The sequence below is a fragment of the Cynocephalus volans genome, chromosome 1 (genome assembly GCF_027409185.1).
Source record: "Cynocephalus volans isolate mCynVol1 chromosome 1, mCynVol1.pri, whole genome shotgun sequence".
NCBI lineage: Eukaryota > Metazoa > Chordata > Mammalia > Dermoptera > Cynocephalidae > Cynocephalus > Cynocephalus volans.
Window position 1 is genome coordinate 196,060,619 of NC_084460.1, and position 19,544 is coordinate 196,080,162.

The 19,544-nt window shown below is 43.5% G+C and overlaps 1 protein-coding gene across 2 annotated transcripts; it reads left to right on the plus strand.

Moving 5' to 3' along the window:
* The first annotated feature begins 10,433 nt into the window (after window positions 1–10,433).
* NIFK (nucleolar protein interacting with the FHA domain of MKI67) lies at window positions 10,434–19,429 on the plus strand. 2 transcript variants are annotated; one of them, XM_063112742.1, is made up of 8 exons: window positions 10,511–10,596; window positions 11,234–11,496; window positions 11,595–11,732; window positions 15,131–15,239; window positions 16,644–16,855; window positions 18,227–18,286; window positions 18,410–18,490; window positions 18,848–19,429. In XM_063112742.1, exons 2-8 carry the CDS (start codon window positions 11,422–11,424, stop codon window positions 19,034–19,036), a joined length of 864 nt encoding a protein of 287 aa, XP_062968812.1. In that variant the 5' UTR covers window positions 10,511–10,596; window positions 11,234–11,421; the 3' UTR covers window positions 19,037–19,429. The 2 variants fall into 2 exon arrangements, with proteins under 2 accessions (XP_062968804.1, XP_062968812.1); XM_063112734.1 differs by lacking the exon at window positions 11,234–11,496 and having other exon boundaries at window positions 10,434–10,596.
* The last annotated feature ends 115 nt before the right edge of the window (window positions 19,430–19,544 follow it).

Genomic DNA, 19,544 nt, shown 5'->3' on the forward strand with positions numbered 1-19,544 from the left:
TTTTCTGTTATCTTTGTGTTATTGATTTCTAGTTTGATCCTATTATGGTTAGAGAATGAACTGTTTTTGCAATTCTTTTAAATTTGTTAAGGTTTTTTTAATAGTTCAGGATATAATCTCTCTTGGTATATGTTCCATGGGCACTTGAAAGAATCTGTTGTTGTTGGGTGGAATGTCAGTTAGACTCTGTTAGTTGATGATATTAAGTTCTTCTCTGCCCTTGCCGATTTTCTGTCTAGTCGTTCTATCAATTGTTAATAGATGGGTGTTGAAGTCTCCAACTATAATTATAGACTTCTCTGTTTCTCCTTTCATCTCTATCAGTTTTTGCTTCACATGTTTTGCAACTGTTACATGGTTGATTAAGCCCCCCAGCTTGGGTGACTCTGCCTGGATCCAAGCAGGGCCAATAAAGAAGCTTGCATGCTTGCTCAAGAAAGGTATAAAACCCCAGTTCACCCTGCACTCAGGGCCCAGGAATTAAGAACAAGAATTCACCTGGGACTGCTAGCGTAATCTTTCTGACTGCTCCATATCTCTGAGTGTCTGCATTTCCTTGGTAACTTTTCCGTAACAGGGGGAGGTGGGAGAAATCAGTTAGTGGGCTACTGTTGTACTTTCAGGGGGAAATGGTGGTGACTTCCACTAGGGTGGTAATAGTGGATGAGTCTGGGTGCTCCACAAGATCTGTGTCTGACCAGCCTTTGGGCTAGTGGAAGCCAGAGATGGAAGGATACAAATTAGAGAAAGTTACCAGGCCAGTGGTGGAGCAGAGCGTTGGCTGGATCTCAGCCTCCTGCATCCCCTGGGCCAGGGGACTTTGTGCAGGTACAGACAGCATACACATTTGCAGCCTTTTTGTTTCCATCTCAGCACTACAGTCAAAGTCCCCAGAGACCAGCACTCAGGAAATGTTTTGATACGGTGACAAGGCCTATGGAGTGTTCAGGGAGCAGGATGTGCTTCAAGATTATGGTTAAAGTCTCCAAACTGAGAAAGCCTTCCTTCCATTAGAAAAGTCACATTTGAAAAAGAAAAGAAAAAATTAAATTTAATTTTTAAAAAAGAAGAAAAGTCACATTTGGAAAGTGACGGCTTAGCGCGGTTAGAGCATGATGTTATAATACCACAGTCAAAAGTTCAGATCCCCATATCGGCGGCCAGCCACCAGAAAAGGAAAAACTTTATTTTATTTTATTTTTTTTTAATAATTTATTTATTGAATCAAAATCGATTATACATATTTTGGGGGTTGAACATTGAGAAATGTTGATTAAATCAGTATTACTAGCACATATATTGTTACAAATCATAATTATTCTTTATGCCCCTTGCCCAACCTTTCCCCTTCCCCCATTTCCTCCCCCTCCCCCCTCTAATTGCCCTAGATTTCTTCTCTCCTTCTGAAAGAATAATGGTTACTCTGTTAACTTGTTGCCTAGATGATCTGTCCAATGCCGAGAGATGTGATAAGGTCCACCAATATTATCATAGAGCAGATGCTTCTTCTGTCACTCTGAAATGGGTTTTGTGGAAAGAGACATCCTCTTCTTTTCTTTGTCTCTGCTGGTGACTCTTCTTGTGTGAATGCACTCCAGTGGTTGGCGGACCATCTGCGTGGTGGCTGTGGTGTCTAGCCACTTTTGCAGCAGCCATGGTTATTGTGGTGGCTGTGGTGGGCTACCCACGTGGGGGTGCTTTTTTTGGCATGCTTCTTGGCAGTGGCGGTGTGCCTGTTGTGGGGTGTGTTTGGTCCCCTTCTCCATGCCTCTGGTCCCTGGGAAGAGCCCAAGGCACTGGTACCATGTGCCTGGTTGTGGGAGAGGGGTCCAGTCCCCTTCTCTATGTCCCGGGTCCCTGGGTGGGCCCCGAGGTACAGGCGCAGTGTGCCTGGTTCTGGGAGAGAGGTCCATTCAAAAAAGAAAAAAACTTTAGAAAGGAGGTGGCAACATCTCCAGCATGGCCTTTCCAAACCCCATCGAGAAAAGAAATACATTTTCACTAACTATCCCTCTTAGAGGGGGGCTTCACAAGGAAATGAAGACCTAAAGATGGTGTTAGAGATGAACACATATATACTGAATTAAACAAACAGTAGTAAATCATGAACAAGGCAGAGGGGCATGGGCTCGGGTAGGTAACTGAGTGGAGAAGTAGCTAGGAGGATAGTAACCGTTAGTCTAACAAGGTTTTTTGTACAGATGTCCCTTGGTTTCAACTTACTCTCCTTGATAATAAGAATGATACTTTGCTTCTGGTGTAAGGAGGACATCTTTCACAGGGAAATTTCATCTCTTGCTTTTAAGAAAGAGAAGGAAGGTCGGAGAGCTCTTGCACCTGCTGTTTTTCTAGTGCCTTTAACTCAAAATAGACAATATGCTCGAGCGGCAAATTTTGGGGTGGCATGTTCTTAACTCCCTAACTCAAAGTCTGTTTCTGTAGATGAAGAGCTAAATTGATTCTAGTGATGAGACTAATATGTTTACAAAGCAAGTTTTGGTTTATTAAAGAAAAAAAAAAACCTCTGATGGTCTTCGTGCTTAGTTTAAAATCCGTGGCCCCAGGGTCCCACGGGGATCGGGTCAGAAGTGCTTGCCCCACTCTGTGTCCACCCCTCACTCATCGCAGGTCTTAAATGACATGGCCCTAGAGAAACCTTCACTCACTTCCCACTCAGAATCATCCCCCCCTTTCCTCTTTCTCATCCCTCCTTCACCTTTTCGTTAATGGCATTTATTTCAACGTTTGATCACGTCATTTTTGATGCGGTTATTTGCTGACTATGCATGTGCACAGCTCCATTTTCTGTATCTGGTGTTTTGCAGGCACAGGGTTGGGGGTGCTTATGATATTTGGGGGGACGGTTCTTCCTTGGGCAGTGTATTAGGTTTTGCTGTGATAACGATGCTTAACAACCATCCTTCAAATCTCAACACTCACAACACATACTGCTGTCCCTTGCACGGGTCTGGGGCTCAGGGCTGCTCTGTTCTCACATCTTTCTTGGAAGGGAGAAGTGGCCATCTGTGTATGTTTTCAAGCGGGATGGTGTAAGTAAAAGAGCGTGAGGGAACACAGACAGTTTTTAACACCTCGTCCAGAACTGGCACAATCTCTATCTGCCCACATTCCTCTGGGCAAAGGAAATCATGTGGCCTAAAATTGGTAGGATAGAGAGCTCAGCTCCACCCACAGGAAGGCACAGCAAAGGGGGAAGGAAGAATTACTGGTGGGCAAATAATATAAACAACACAGGGAACTGCCCCACTCAGTGCACATGTCTAGTATCTATCACAGGCGGTTGCTAAATGTCAGCACCACCAAGTCAGTGTGAAAATCCAAATGCCCCCCAACCCTTCCAAATGCCCCTAAGGGGGCTGAATCATCCTCACCACACCACCCCACTTCTTTGAGAACATTTTTCAGTGCCTGGCAGATAAAAAATATGCATGAATGAGTCAATTTTGCCAAATTGTCCTTCAGTATAGTTGTAACAATTTACACAGAGTGTTAATATGTTCTTCTAAACATTGACAACCTGATAAGGCCATAAAGGGTCCCCACTTGACTCTCCAGTGTGTCTGAATTATTTTTCTTAAGTGTATTGAAATTTCTTTTGGGAATTCTCTGGTTTTGGTTTTTTAACTTTATATTAAAGGTGTCATCTTTCTCTTACTCCCAGACTGGTTTTTGAACAGACAGAAGGACATAAAGGATGGAAAACATAGCCAGCTCCTGGCTGATGGTCTGAGCAACAATCTCGGTGAAGACCTGGAGCAACCAAGGAAGATTGGAGCCCACAGTGGTCTGTGCCATATCTGGGGCTTTCAGGTCCAAGGCCAGCACACGAAGACCACTGGCTTCCATGGCCATACCATGAGCATGTCCATAGACCTTGTCTGTTAATAGTTTATAAACCTAAAGTACAGCTATAAAAACGAATGAAATACTGCCATTTGCAACAACATGGATGGACCTTGAGAGAATTATATTAAGTAAAACGATTCAGGCACAGAAAGAGAAATACCACATGTTCTCACTTATTGGTGGAAGCTAAAAATAAATAAATAAATTCTCACACACACACACACACACACACACACACACACACACACACACACACACACACAAAAGAAAACGGGGGGTGGGAGAAGATATAACAACTACAATTCCTTGAAGTTGATAGACAAGCAAACAGAAAGGACATTGTTGGGTGGGAGGGAGGGAGGTTTCGGTGATGGGCCACAATAATCAACCACATTGTATATTGACAAAATAAAAATTACAAAAAAACCCCAAAAAACCTCAAGTAAATTATCATTGTCACATAAACATTATCATCTTCTCATTTTGTTTTACAATTTTTAAAATAATTTTTGCAATGCATATATTTTAAATGTGATTTTATTCATCGAATGGACATGCCATGTTTATTAACCCAGCCCCTTATAATAGGCTATTTTGGTTGTTTCCAATTCTTTCTATCATAAATGACATAGTGAGGAAAGTGTTTGTAAGCTCTTGTCAGGATTTAATATTATTTCTTTTGATAGGTCCTCATTTTAACATTCTTGACACAATTTTGCCACATCACTACCCAAAGAGGTTGAACTAATTTCCACTTCTCTGCCCACCAGGGCCTGTGTGAGCTGACCTGGCTGCCCCCTCCCCAACCTGAATATCAACACTGTAGTTGTTCTGGGCTAATTTAAGGGTGAAATGATACCTTGTTTAATAGCACAGAAAGCTAGGTCCTTGGTGCTACTCTTCTTCAAGAGTCCCTGAAGGGCAAGAGTGGGTGGCAGCAAGACTGGCTGGAAGTCAGGCCTGCAGCGTGTGAGGAGGAGAAAGGGGTGAGGGGTGGAGGGAGCCGGGAGGGAGAGGACATGGGCCTATGGCTGAAAGGAGGGCGTCATAATGGTAGCTGCGGGTCCCCTAGGACCCAGGACACCCATGACCCACACCCCATAGTAAAGGACAGGAAAAGATGCCAGGGTGGGGAAGGCCAGGGGCCTTCAGAGGGAATCAGACCCTCTGGGCACCCTCCACTCTACCCCTCTCCTCCTGGGTGTTCCTGGCCTCCCCAACACTGCCAGGCTTGGGGCCTGGATTTGGGGCTGTACATGACGTTAAACCTGGCACAGGGCAGGGCGTGGTGGAGGGGAGAGCTATTTGCAGCAGAAGCAGAAGAAAATTTCCCTCACTGCTTCAGATCACATGGCTCTAAATGCTCTGCAGACTGAATTTTAGTTTGTCAGCTGATGTTTATCAAGACCACATTGTTGAGGCTGGTGACACTGAACAGGGTTTCTCCCCACTCCTTCCCAGAGCTGTCCCTTTCAGGCCAATCCCCAGAACCCCTATGATATGGACTGAATGAATGTATTCCTCCAAATACATATGTTGAAGCCCTAATTCCCAGTGTGGTGGTATTTAGAAGGTAATTAGGTCATGAAGGTGGAGCCCTCATGAAGAGATTACTGCCCTTACACGAAGAGGCAAAATAGAGTTTGCTTCCTCTCTCAACTATGTGAGGACACAACAGGAAGACAGTGTGCACAAACCAAGAAGCCGACCTCACCAGACACCAGTCTCCCAGCACCTTGATCTGGGACTTCCAGCCTCCAGAACTGTGAGAAAAATATCTGATTGTTTATAAGCTTTCCAGTCTGTGGTGTTTTTGTTATAGCAGCTCAGGCCAACTAAGAAACCCTGCAAGAAAGGGGCATCCGAGCAAGGCCAAGCAGGCTGTCTGTTAACCAGGTCCAACATCAGCAGTGGGTCGGTACCCAACAAGGACGAGGCAGAGTGATGGGGAGGGGGAGGAACAGGTTGGGAAGGTAGGCAGGGCTGATTGGGAAGCTTAGCCCCTCCCGGTGCTCCTGTGTCCCTTTTCCTGTGAGCCCTCAGCCCCACCCAGGGAGCCCTCCCCTGCCTGGACACTCAGCACAGCCTGCCTCATGCTGCCACCTGCCCAGCTCAGCCACCAGCTCTCACCATGCTTGGCCGCAGCAGGTGCTCCAGTCCATAGATGGTGATGATGGGGTGTCAGTGGATGGGGCTGGGTGGCATGGGTGGTCACAGGGGGAACAGAAGGAGGTGACACGCACCAAGGACTCCACAGTCCACTCGGGGCTGTGTGGAAATGCTTGGAGGCATTTTGGTTGTTACGATGACTGGGGGACAGGATGCAAAGGTAGTGTGCATGGGACAGTCCAGCTCAGTGAACAACCATCGCACCCAAGGTGTCAGTAGACTCCCCCCTCTATGTGGAAAAACAGAAAAAACAAAAGGAGGGAGGAAGGAAGGGAGAAAGGGAAGGAGGGAGCAGATGTGGCCTGGCATCTTTCTGTGGAAACCCCAGAGCTCCTCCAGGACCTGGTCTTAACAGGTAGCTCCCAACATACCAAGAGGCCCAGGACCAGTGATTTCCTCAGAAAACCATTCAGGCTGCACTGATCATGGCAATTGTATTTGTCTCCCAGGGCTGCCATACAAATTACCACAGCCTGAGAGGCTTAAAACAGCAGAAAACATATTCTCTCACAGTTTTGGAAACTGGAAATTCAAATTCAAGGTGTCAGCAGGGCCATCCTCTCTGTGAAGCCTCTAGGAACAAATCCATCCTTGCCTCTTCCCACTGCTGCTGGTTGCTGGGAACCTGTGGTGTTCCTTAGCTGCATCATTCCAATTGCTGCTTTGGTCATGGCGTGGCATTCTGTGTGTGAATGCAAATTTCCCTCTTCTTCTAAGAGCACCAGTCATTGGATTACCACCCAACCTAACCCAACATGACCTCATCTTAATTTGATTACATCTGCAAAGATTGTTTCCAAATAAGGTAAATTCACATGTACCTTTGTACCATGGGTTAGAACCCGGTACAGTGACCAGTGCCCCAAATCTCTATTCCTGCTATTCAAAGTGTGGCCATGGAGCATCAGCCTCACCTGGGAGCTTGCTAGAAACACAGAACCTGAGACCCCACCCCAAACCTATGGAATCAATATCTGCCTTGTAACAAGGCCCCCACACAATCCACATGCCCATTCAAGTTGAGAGGTCCTGGGTCACTACCCACCTGGGGGGATGTAAGGGGAGGACAGGAATTTCTGGTTGTGGTTGGGAAAACCTGCTTGAGGATTCCCCAAGAGAGAATTGTCAGTTTGCTGTTATCCCTTCCCAGCTCCTCCCCTCCCCATAGTAGATGGGGGAAGGGAAGGAGTGTACACATACACACACACACACACACACACACACACCCAAGGAAGGGGAAGAGTGTACACACACACACACACACACACACACACACACACACACACACACACACCCCCAAGGGAGGGGACTTAAGGAAACCAGAGAGCTTGGTCTCTGTCCTCTGGAATTTGGGGGATACAGAGATTAGTACCTGACTCATATATCAAAATCTAAGTTGCTTAGTAGCAACACAGAGTGTCATCCCACAAGAGTGACAGACAAAAGATGTCACCCTAACTAAAGGACCAGAAGGACGGGGTCAGCTTAGAAAGGCCCTTCCAAGAGAAGCCCCTGGATGCAGAGCTGACGTTGGCAGGTGGATGGAAGTTCTGGCAGTCAGACTCATGAGCAGCCAGGCCAGGGACCACCTCAAAAGTGCACTTGGAGAGACAGGGCCAGCAACCCCAGATGTGCCACTTCTGAAGCTCCTGGACCACATGACACCTACCAGTCAAGGAGCGTTTTCCTGCCCCTTCCTCCCTCTCTCCCCTTCCCCAATCCTGGAGGGGACAAAACCTGAAATGGGCTCAGGGAAGAAGGTGGAGCCAAGGAGAGGGATTGACATCAACTGTGCTAACTTTGGGGTATTTCTCTGCCTGAGACAGGTCTGAGCTGGAGGAAAGGAGACATTTGATATTAGAATTTGAATATGCTTCCATTCACTTTCCCCAGGATTTCCTCCAGGGAAGGGCAGGACAAGCCCATGAAAAGGAGCAGCCCTGAGAAAGAATGAAATTGCTCTCTGCTTGCACCCTCCTGAAAATCCAGTCTGGCCATGAAGGAGGTGACAGTACTAAGCTGGAAGGTTGTAGGGAAAATATAGGAAAATGGTCAGGGCCTCTCAGATGTTCAGAATCTTGCTGAGTATTTGATATAAATATGCTCATGCACCCAGGTGTTCCTTGGTTATTGTCTAATGTAATTGTGCATGTGCACCCAGGTGTCCTGGGTTATGGACTTAAGTATAAAGGAAAAGTGGCTCTGATCCACAGGGCCCCCTCAGCCCCAGGATGCCCTGGGGGGCCCACAGAGAGGCTGCTACTGCTGCTGGAGGCTGTTGCTGCCAGTACCCCTGGGATGCCCCAAGTAGGCCACGGCTGCTGCTACTGCTAAGGACTGAGCTCGTGTAGTTTGCCAATGGATGCCGGGATCTTTCCCAATTACCTAGCATGGGCCTGGCATGTGAAGGGTCTGGTGACCCAGCCTGTACAATGGGTTTGAAGGGTCTGTGGGCCCTAACCCCTAGCCCGGACAATACAGATGGAAATAATGAAACATTTTGGCTTTAGTTATGAATTGCCTAGCCATACAATTGGCGTAGCAATGGCCCTAACCTGACAAGTGGCATAGTCGTGTAGCTTTACAATTGAGTACATCAGAAGGAGTCCAACAATAACCCCAACAAGAAAATTAGCATAGCTATTGCTGTAGCTCGACAACTGGAGGGTGCACTGGGTGAGGGCAGCAAAGGCAGGGATCTCGAGAGGCCACTGCCTCACAGAGGAAGCAGGCTGGCCCTCCCTGGACAATCCTTCCCATGACCCTTCACTCTACAGACCTACTGGATTGCTAGGGTTAGGGCTCACAGACCCTTCAAGCCCATTGTACAGACTGGGTCACAGATCCCTCACATGCCAGGCTGGGTCACCAGACCCCTCACATGCAGGTCCATGAGCTAGGTAAATGAGAAAGATCCCAGGAACTGTTGGCAGATGACACAAGCTCAGTCCTCAGCTTCCTTAGCAGCAGCAGCAGCAGCTTGCAGATCTGGTGGTGGTGGCCTCTTGGGGCACCCTTGTGGCTCTGGCAGCAACAGCCTCCAGCAGCAGTTGCAGCCTTCCCATTGACTCCCCACCCCAGGGCATCCCAGGGGTGGGGAGCACTGTGGGTCAGAGCCATTCATCCTTAAGTTTTTATTTTATTTTTTAAAAGATGACTGATAAGGGGATCTTAACCCCTGAGATGGTGTTGTCAGCACTACGTTCTCCTAAGTGAGCTAACCGGCCATCCCTTCACAGGGATCCGAACCCGTGGCCTTGGTGCTATCAGCACCACACTCTCCCAAGTGAGGCACGGGCGGCCCTGAGCCATTAGTCCTTTATACTCAAGTCCGATAACCCAGGACACCTGGGTGAGAGTCAGACAACCCAGGAATACCTAGGTGCCCACGCACATCCTCAGACAATACCCAAGGAACACCTGGGAGCTTGTGCACAGTTACATATTTACATCAAATGCTTGGCAAGATTCCGAACATCCAAACATCCGAGGGAACCCTGACCATTTTCCTATATTTTCCCTACGCGTACGGACCACTCTTCCTGCACAGCACCCTGGGCCCTGCCAACGGCTGCCCTCACTGGTTCCAGAACACCTCCAACCTATCCCCTGAGACCAGCTGTGCCTGGACTACTCTGTAGCCCTAGCTCCATGCTTCCTCTGCCATCCACGCTCCACCCTTCCTCTCTACTCAATTACTAGTAGTGTTTGAAAAGTATAAATAGCCAAAGCCTCGCTTAAAAACCCACACGTCCTCTTGCATTTACAACAAAACCCAAGCTTTATACCTTGACACACAGAGCCCTCAAGCTCCAGCCTGCCTCCTCGCCACTCTTCCCTCACTCGCTGGGCTCCAGCCACACTGGTAGTTTCCTTCTTCCCAGCTCTAAGGACACTACGCAGCGTTGTCCCCTCTGCATGGACGGTGGGCTACCAGGTCCTCACATGCAACTTCTTTAAGCCTTCAGGCTTCAGCTGAAATGCCACCGCCTCCAGAAGGCCCTCCTTGGCTACGCAGCATGCCTCTCCCCCAGGGGCTCTTAAGTCTTTTCATAGCACAGATCCCACCCTCAAGCGTCCTTTATTCTCCTTTCTCTCCAGGCTGTAACTTCCCCAAGGGCAGCAGCACAGAGACACACAAGAGGGGCTGAAAACACAGGAGAGTAAAAGAAGGGGGAAAAAAATAAACGAATGAAAGAATGGTTGGCAAGATCTCAAGGGAACCGGTATTGTTTTGTAGTTTATTTTTAACTCCCCTTTGAAAGTTGGGATGTGCGTAAGTTCCAAATCAAGGCCTAGTACCTCCCGCCAGCAGGGGGCGTCGGAGCTCGTCCCGCTCCGCGCCTCGCCACGCCCCTCTCCCGCCTCTACTTCCTCTTAGGAGGAACTGAGGGCCCGGCATTTCCGGGAGCGCCGCGTGGTGTTGGCCGCTAGTGCGCTTTTGGCATGGCGGCTTTTGAGGTCCCAGCCGGGCCGCTCCTGTCGCTGAACCCTCAGGAAGACACCAGGTTTCAGGAGGAGGTGGCGCACGTTCGCCGGCGCATAATCCGGACTGCGAAGGTGAGCGGCCGCCGCGGCCTGGACTGCGAAGGTGGCGGCGGACCCGGTCTGGGGGCGTCTCCGGGATCGCGCGGTTCCTGGCCCTGGTGCGCCTTGGCCTCCCCACGCCTCTGCTACCCACAGGGAGTCCCAGCATGGGCGCCAGACAGAATTAGGGACCGATCTCATGAGCCTGGAGGCCAGGGTTTACGCTGGTCAGGAAATAATGGTGGGGTTTGGCCGCGTAGGCCTTAGGGTCGTCATTACGGAAGATAACGGAGAGCTTTTGAGACGCAAGAGGAGAAAAAAAGAACCAGCTGGAGGTAATGGCGCTGCCACACCGTACATTATCCCCAAGTTAGAGCTGTCACGCTTCCGCTTTGCCTCCAGAAATGGGGGCCCCAGACTTACCTCACCATTCGGGAGGTTTGTATGCCTGGTTGGTGATTTTGGAGTTCTTAAGAGATATTTGCTAAGTTCCGTTTGCTGACTAGGGCCCCTGACATCAAGTTTATGTTTTCTTTAATTTTTAACATAAAATAAACTGTGGAAAACTTAAAAGTTCTTGTTACAGAAAGTAAGGGTATGATGACTGAGACGCTGAAAGGTTACTCTGTATTGTGAAGGTTAACAAGCTAATTAAAAATTCTTCAATTAGGTGTGAGTAAACAGTGATCTGCATACAAAACTGAATGGTACATTTATGTGGAGTTCTCTGGGCAGAAGATATAAAATAACACGTTCAAAGATTTAGTTGCTTATCTGTTGATTTCACCGTGAAATTACTGAGCACTTACATTGTGCTGGGTGCTGGAATGCAAGGCTGAGAAGATAATCGACTGCTTGATGATTGTCCTTGTGGGAAAACAGTCGTCGAACAGCTCCTTCTTTAAGTATTACTGTGATAAGTGTAAATACTGGGTAGGTTCTTGGATGGAGGGCTAGAGATTTTACAAGTTTTAATGCAACGTGATTTTCTTATTTAAAAATATTTGTTTACCTCATCTTCATGTCCTCAGCGACAAGAGCAAGAAAAACTTAAACCTGGAGTAATCTATGTGGGCCACCTACCCTACGCACTTTACGAAACCCAGATCCGAGCATATTTCTCCCAGTTTGGCACTATTACAAGACTCAGACTGTCCAGAAGTAAAAGGGTAAGTTTTCTGTAGTTGAATTTGATTATTTTGTTTTTCAAATGTATATCTCATCCTTGACAGTTTACAGAGCGTGTTTACATATAATTGCTTATCAAACTTCAGAAAGGGGAGTGGGGTGAAGTTTAGAATCTGAAATAGTCCCAAGAGCAAAATCTGTTTCACATTGCCCCCAAATCCTCAAATTAAATCGACAGTTGGGGTAAATGAAGTATATTTATCCTGTGGCTACTAAGCCCAGGGGTAAATGAACTTCAGTTTGATGATCAGGTTCACTCATCTTCTTGTATTAAACTCTAGTACCAGCATCTTTATAATAGCAAAGGTTTGTACAGCAAATAGTTAAGGATAAAGGCTTTGGAGCCAGACTACTAGGTTTGAGGCCTGGCTCTTCAACTTACTAGTTGTATGATCTTGGACAGTTTCTATAACCTCTCCATGCTTCAGTTTTGTGATTTGTAAAATAAGGTTTATGTGGTTTGTTTTCAGTAATAGAGGAGTGACCCACTTTATTACCCCCCTCATACATAAAACTTTATCGCTTTTTCTTGGTGCGGTTTTCCACATTTTCCCACTTGGGTTATGGTAGATCAGAGTTAAATTTTATATTTGATTTAGTATATGAGGGGATAGGGTATGCATCCATCATCTGCTAGTGGTCATAAAACTACAGGTTTTAAATTTTATGTTGTCAAAACAACATCTCAGCAACATTAAAGGGAATTTAAATTTTTATTTTATTTTTTCGCCGCTGGCCAGTACAAGAATCCAAACGCTTGATTTTGGTATTACAACCAGCTCTAATGGTGCTCTAACCAACTAAGCTAACCGGCCAGTGCCCTTAAAATTTTAAATGCCGATATTTCTTCCTTCTTGACCAAAATAATATATTTTCTCTGTATTTACCTCCACTCCCTTTTTGCCCTATTTTTCTACTTGTTGCTGTTTCTGTGTATTAGATATCCCAAACATCTTGAAGTCTACTAGAGAATAATTTAGTGAATACCCAGGTGTCTACCATTCAGCTTTATCAAATGGCAACTTGATAATCATATTTGCTTCAGATCCTTCTTAAGAAGTAGACTGTGAGGGGTATTCAGAAAGTAAGTACCCTCGTATAGGTAGACCTGAGGTCCTTTTTATACCTTTTCTCAATCCTGTTGACTTTCTACCTATGCCCAGGGAATTACTATTAACGAATCCAATGTCTTTTATTGCTATATATGTTTTCAAATCTTTACTAAGTTTATGTATCAATATATGTTATATAGTATTGTTTGTTTTGAAACTATGTTATGTATTATTTTCGTAATTTTGCAACTTAATTTTTCATTCATTAATCTGTTTTAAGCTTTATCCATGTAACTAGTGCATTCATTGTCATTGCTATGTTCCTTTACTTGGATAAGTACAGTTTATCCACCCTCCTATTGAACATTAGGTTTTTTGGGGGGTTTTTTTGTCTTTTTCGTGACGGGCACTAAGCCAATGAGTGCACCGGCCATTCCTATATAGGATCCGAACCCGCGGCAGGAATGTTGCTGGGCTCCCAGCGCCACACTCTCCCGAGTGCGCCACAGGCTCGGCCCTGAACATTAGGTTTTTTACAATTTTTCACTCTCTAGGTGAAGTTACTGGAAACATTCTTTGTGCGGGTGTAGGCATATTTTTCTAGAATAGTATTTTTCAGACTTTGGCCCACAATAAGTTAAGGGGTAAGAAGTAAGTTTTTCAGCATAAACCAGCACACGTACCCATGTATGTAAACGTAAATGAAGTAAAAGTCACATGAGACAATATTTAAGCCTTGTTTTGTATGATACACTGATTTTCTATTCCATTTTATTCCAATTATTTTTAATTTTTTTTTTCTTGAAGCTAGCCAATATGGGGATATTCAGTTTTTTAAAAAAATACCTTTCTAACCTACCTACTAAATTGATTTTATTACCCACTAAAAGGTCAAACTCTTAAGTTTGAAAAAAACTGCTTCATTCTTGGTGAGATTGAGTGTCATTATGCTTATTAGCCATTAGAAGTCCCTCTTCTGTAAGTTGCCTATTCATATCTTTTGCTCTTTCTTATTGTTTGTCCTACACAAAAATTTTCTGCCTCTCATGGCAACTTATTTTGTAAATATTTTTCCGTATTGCAATATAGTCATTATCCCCCTGGCTTTGTATTTTGAATTCAAGTCTACAGAGAAGTAGAAAGAATAGTGTAGTGAACATTGTTACAACCCTCACCTGGATTGATCTATTACAATATTAACATGCTAGCACATTAGCTTCATTTCTTTGTACCTATATAAACATACACACACTTCTTTGTTTTGCTGAACCATTTGAAAAAAAGTAGCTATTATACTTTAAGTGCTTCATTGTAAATCTCCTAAGAATAAGGATGGTCTGCATAACCGTAATATAATAGTATATATAATGTGCTATATTCACATATCCCCAAACATCCCCAAAATGTCTTTAGCTATTTTTTTTCCCCTACCAGATCTGGGATCTATTCAAAGTCCATGCATTGCATTTGGTTGTTTCAGCTCTTCAGCTTTATCTAGAACAGTCTCCTTGCCCTTTTTTGCTTACTTTTGTTTTCTTGATGTTGACTTTTTTGAAAAGTTCAGGCCGGTTGCGTTATAGAAAGGTCACTCATTCAGGAGATGCACTAAAATTTACTATTTCCAGCATTGTAGCATAGTAAAGCCTTCCCCACCCCAACCCAATTTTTATTATTTGCTTGGTATTTCCAAGCAAATAATTTCTGGGATTACTGGGTAGAAGTGGGGTTTTTGTTTGTTTGTTTTTGACACAACTTGTATTTTCAGATTACTACTGAAAAGGTCTGTTTACAGGGTGGTACACTGCATTGAATTTCACAATGATTCTCTCTTCCACTCTACCCTCTTGTCCCTCTCTGTTGAGAATTGGTATTTTAAATGGATTTTTAGTCAGGTTGATTTTTACCAAAATCCTCCTGTTGCAGATAACTAAACTGACACTCAGAATTGTGGAATTGTCTGGGTTGCTTGTTAGTGGCACAGTTGTTGCTAGAAATGAGCTTCCTGACTCTTACTGTTAAGCCATGAGATAACTTTTTTTATGAGATGGAATGTTACTGTTGAGTAAATTCTAGCCTTAGGAATCACGTATTTATCGTATGTAACCAAAATCCAAGGAATACCTGAAAATCAGCTGCATGTTTAGACCATTTTGGATCTTTTCTTTTTCCCATAACAGTTCCCCGAATATGTGAGTTGAAGTTGGAATTGAAAATATCCTAATATTCTTTAATAAGGGGCTAGTGTACATTATTTAAATTAGTGGCATTTTAGGAGTTTGATGCATTACAATTTAGTTATACTTTTTGTGATGGATTTTCTATTACAGACTGGAAATAGCAGAGGCTATGCCTTTGTGGAGTTTGAGTCTGAGGATGTTGCCAAGATAGTTGCTGATACAATGAACAACTACCTTTTTGGTGAAAGACTCTTGCAATGTAAGTGCTCTCATCTTCCCCGTAGGGGTGCATGGATGCCTACTGCTGCTGGCTGACTGGTGGGAAGACAGATTTCTTGGCTGCTTGGACATGCCACTTCATCTTGGACAAGGATTTAATTGTATTTTCCATGCCAGTTCTAATTGGAATTTTAAAATCTTCCAGAGTTAGAGCTGTTTTTGCACTGAGATGGAATTGTACAAGTTACCTTGGGGGTGTATGATAAGAGCAGCTAACCCATCCTTAAAGGGCTGTGGAAGACTTCCCTGAGGAAGTATTTTTAGATACACTTTTTTTTTTTTTTTTTTTTTGGCGGCAGCGGCTGGCCAGCACAGGGATCCAAACCCATGACCTTGGTGTTATACGACTGCACTCTAACCAACTTAGCTAACAGGTCAGCCCCTAGGAAGTATCATTTAAATTAAAACCTGAGATTAAATAGGAGTGAGCCAGGTGAAGGGGATGAGAGTAAAGATTGAGACCATTCCAGGTTGACAGGACAGCAAATGCCAAACCAGAGGTGACTGACTGTATTTGTCTTTAAGGGAATATGAGGAGAGGTAGCAAGAGATGAGGGAGAAGAAATAGGCTACAGGTCAGATTATTGAAGGCCTTATAAATCAGGAATTTACCCTGGGGCGGTGGGAACGATGAATGGGTTCTAGATAGGATGACATCAAAGGGGAGGAATCACATTTCAAAATCAGTTGAAATGGCATTGGCTCCGGCTCTTCCACATGAAAGAAGCCATAAAGAGTAGAGGAGAGACACCCCCAGGGTCGAAGTTCATCGTACAGAAAGAAGCGAGTAGAGCTGCTGACTTTGTACTCCCAGAGGGTACCAAGAGCGTCCCTATCCAGATGTCAGTGCCCTTGGGAGGCATGGTGGTATGCTTGTGATGGCATGTGGCCATCCCAGGTACCCAAGTTCACAGGCATCTGCTCAAAGGGCTGACAAAGTTGCCCAAGTACCATCTCTCTGTCTAGCTCCCATTGTGATGAGAGAGAATCTGAGGAGCCTGGTTGAGGTCATGGGTTCATTTTCAGGTTAAAGTGTGGCTTTTGCTAGGAGGAAGTGGGCTGGGTAAGAGACCTAAAAGGAGTCAACCACATGTGCCAAATCAGTGGTGTGCTGTGTCTGTGAAAAATAGCAGAAAGAGTTCTGAACTATGAAAAACAGCAGAAAGAGTTATTTAGAACTGAATTGTAGAGTTTATTGCTTTTGCCCTTAAAGCATTAGCTAACTCCTTTAGGGTAGAATTGGCTCATCTATCACTCTGATAGGAGATTAGCCACATCACTTTGATTATGATTGAGGAATGGCACTGGGGGAATTCTAAAGTTAATGTTAAAATCCCTTGCCCACCCCTTGATTGAAAACTTTTCCCCCCCTTTTTAAAAATAGGCCGTTTTCTGCCACCTGAGAAAGTACATAAAGAACTTTTTAAAGAGTGGAATATTCCATTTAAACAGCCATCATATCCAGCAGTGAAACGGTATAATCAGAGTCGGACACTTCTACAAAAGTTACGGATGGAGAAGCGATTTAAAAATAAAGAAAAATTACTCAGGAAGAGATTAGCTGAAAAAGGAATTGATTATGATTTTCCTTCATTGGTAAATATTCCTTCATGAAATTTGTATGTGAGTGTTTTCTAGGGGGTGGGTTTTATACCTCACTAGTTATAACATGTGTCTACATCTTTGTGATATAAAGTATCTAGCCCATTGCTTATCACATACTAGGTTTTCACTAAATTTTTGAAACATTGCGTTGTAAGTTCTTCCTAAAAACTTGTGAGAGTAGATCCTGTTATTTCCATTTTACAGAAGAGATTACCTAATTTGCGTGACTTTTATGATCTGTTTTTAATTTAATGAAGTTAAACCACTATTTTATCAAAAACCTTAATACTGTTAGATTACTACTTAAAGGTGTTGTTACCAGAATTAAATATTTGGCTTACTGTATGTTGTCAGGAAATATCAAGACTGTAAATTGACTGTTCTTTTTATGCCATTCTAGTAAAAATATTGTTTTGTGTTCTTTTAAACTGGAAATATTACTAAAATTTATGTCAGAATTAGCCAGTAAACATCAGTTCTGTGGATTAAGTGAGCAGGGGGTAATAGAGCACGTCTGCTTACATGAAGATGAGTTAGCACAGATGTTCATTTAGTTCTTGTTTCCATGCTTGTAAGGAACTAAGAGTAAGAGAGCCTTGCTGGATCTTTTCCTCGTGTCGCAGTAAGGAGAGCTGTATGTATTTGACTACAAAAACGTTAGGTGAAGATCTTATTTCTTTCCTTGACTAAATTTTGAGATTATTTTTAGTCTTCCACAGACCTTGTCAGCTTATTTCCAAAACTAATTAGTTGGTAAGAAATGGCCTCTAATCCCAAATTTATTAGGTCTTTTAACCTCATTCAGAAAGTAGAAGACTGAGTTATCCTCCTTTGGCCCAGTTCCTCATTGTTAATTCTTTGCCCAAATCCCAAACACCAGTACCTGGAGCATTATGTTGAGGCCTTAGGCCCTGGTATACTTGTGAACCATTTGGGAGCTGGAACAGTGAAGCTTAAAAACGGGCATGTAAGCGCTACTTTTCCTGTACCCTGTTACTTAGTGGGAAAGCAGGTGGCTTTGTTGCCGTAATGCTGAACTTAGCTCAGACTGGCCTCCAGGCCCTGACTTTTTCATATTCTTCCTAGTTCCACCTTCCTGAATTCAGGATTCTGTGAATCAGTGAGCTCCAGGTTTTGGCCTACTCTCAACCTCTGTGGCTTCTGCCAGTTCCTCAGTTAGGGTCCTCTTCTAGTTTTGCCCTTTATTTAAGACTACTCACTGTATTTGTGGGTTTTACTTTTTAAATTGAAATGTTCTGTCATTTAGGGAGGATTTGCTCATAATATGTATGAGGATCCAATGGTAAGTAAAAAATAAGTAAAGATGTGAGACCGTGAATTTATAACTTCTGTTTATTTAAGATTTTACAGAAAAAGGAAAAAGTTTCAAACACTGATCTTCAGAAGTCTACAAATAGCCAGGTAAGGTTTTATTTGTCATATTACTTGCTAGACATCCAAGAAAGATAAATAGGAAAATACATTCAAAACTACTATAGCTGATAAATACGCAGATTGATAAAATCTTTAAAAATGTATTTGAAGGTTTTACCTAAAAAGAAGAAGAAGAAGAAGAAGAAAGTTTTAGGCACTGCTAACACTCCTGAGAAGACTGTGGATAGCCAGGTAAAATTGTCTTCGATATTCTGGGCACTAGTTATAGAAATAATTTGAAGGAGGAAAAGCAGTTTCTGCTTAATGTCATTTTGTTTTTGGTAGATCTTTACTGGTGATTTAGCAGTTTTCTATCTAAAATCTTATAAGGGAGCATATTACATTCCAATTAATTGTGAATTTCTGTACTAAGTTTGATAAACACCTATGCTCTTTATTATCTGCAATTCTATCACCAAAAGATGGAAACAGCCCTAAAATAAAACAGAATGACTTATAAAAGTGGACAGGAGGTGATATTTTGGTGTAAAGTCATATCTAATATTGTTCCATTTTTATGTATTATAATCTTTTACTTGTTGAATCCAGGGCCCCACACCAGTTTGTACACCAACATTTTTGGAGAAACGACAGTCTGAAGTGGCTGAAATGAATGACGATGATAAAGATAATGAAGTAGTTTTCAAACAGCCTGTATCCAGTGTAAAAGAAGAAATACAAGAGACTCAAACACGTGAACGTTCAGGGAAAAAAAGACGACGAAAAAGCAATCAGTGACTGAATGTATTATGTACAATATTTCTTATGAAAAATGTGATTTTGTCATAAGGGATGACTTCATATTTTACTAGGTACAGTGAAACACAACCATTGACAAGATCTTTGGAGGAAAATCATACCATTCATTCAAGTTAATAGGAAAGCAATTTGTTATTTTGGCTTGCCTGCCCTTGCTGAAACACAGGTGTGCATACCAGCTTGTAGTAGGCTGGACTCAACGCTGTTTGTCCTAATCTCTAGTTTGTTTTTTGTTGTTGTTAGATTTTATAGCTCTCCTTAGTTACTCTGCCTGGATAGAAGGATCACCATTAACTGCACAGTTCAGTACTAAACTGCAACCTTTTTTTTGTTACCACTAAATAAAGACCACCAATCTTGCTTGACCATCAAGTTTCTGATGCTCTTTAAATGTGCTTTTGAATTAGTTACACCAAATTTGTTAAAAACATCCATTGCCACCAAGCTTTTTTTTAATCCATGATTAAATCTTTTAAATATAAGATTC

Coding starts and splice junctions, on each gene's coding strand:
- NIFK (XM_063112734.1), top strand. CDS start 10,483: ATGGCGGCTTTTGAGGTCCCAGCCGGGCCGCTCCTGTCGCTGAACCCT. Junction 11,733..15,130: donor GACTGTCCAGAAGTAAAAGG/GTAAGTTTTCTG, acceptor TTTCTATTACAG/ACTGGAAATAGCAGAGGCTA. Junction 16,856..18,226: donor ATTATGATTTTCCTTCATTG/GTAAATATTCCT, acceptor TGTTTATTTAAG/ATTTTACAGAAAAAGGAAAA.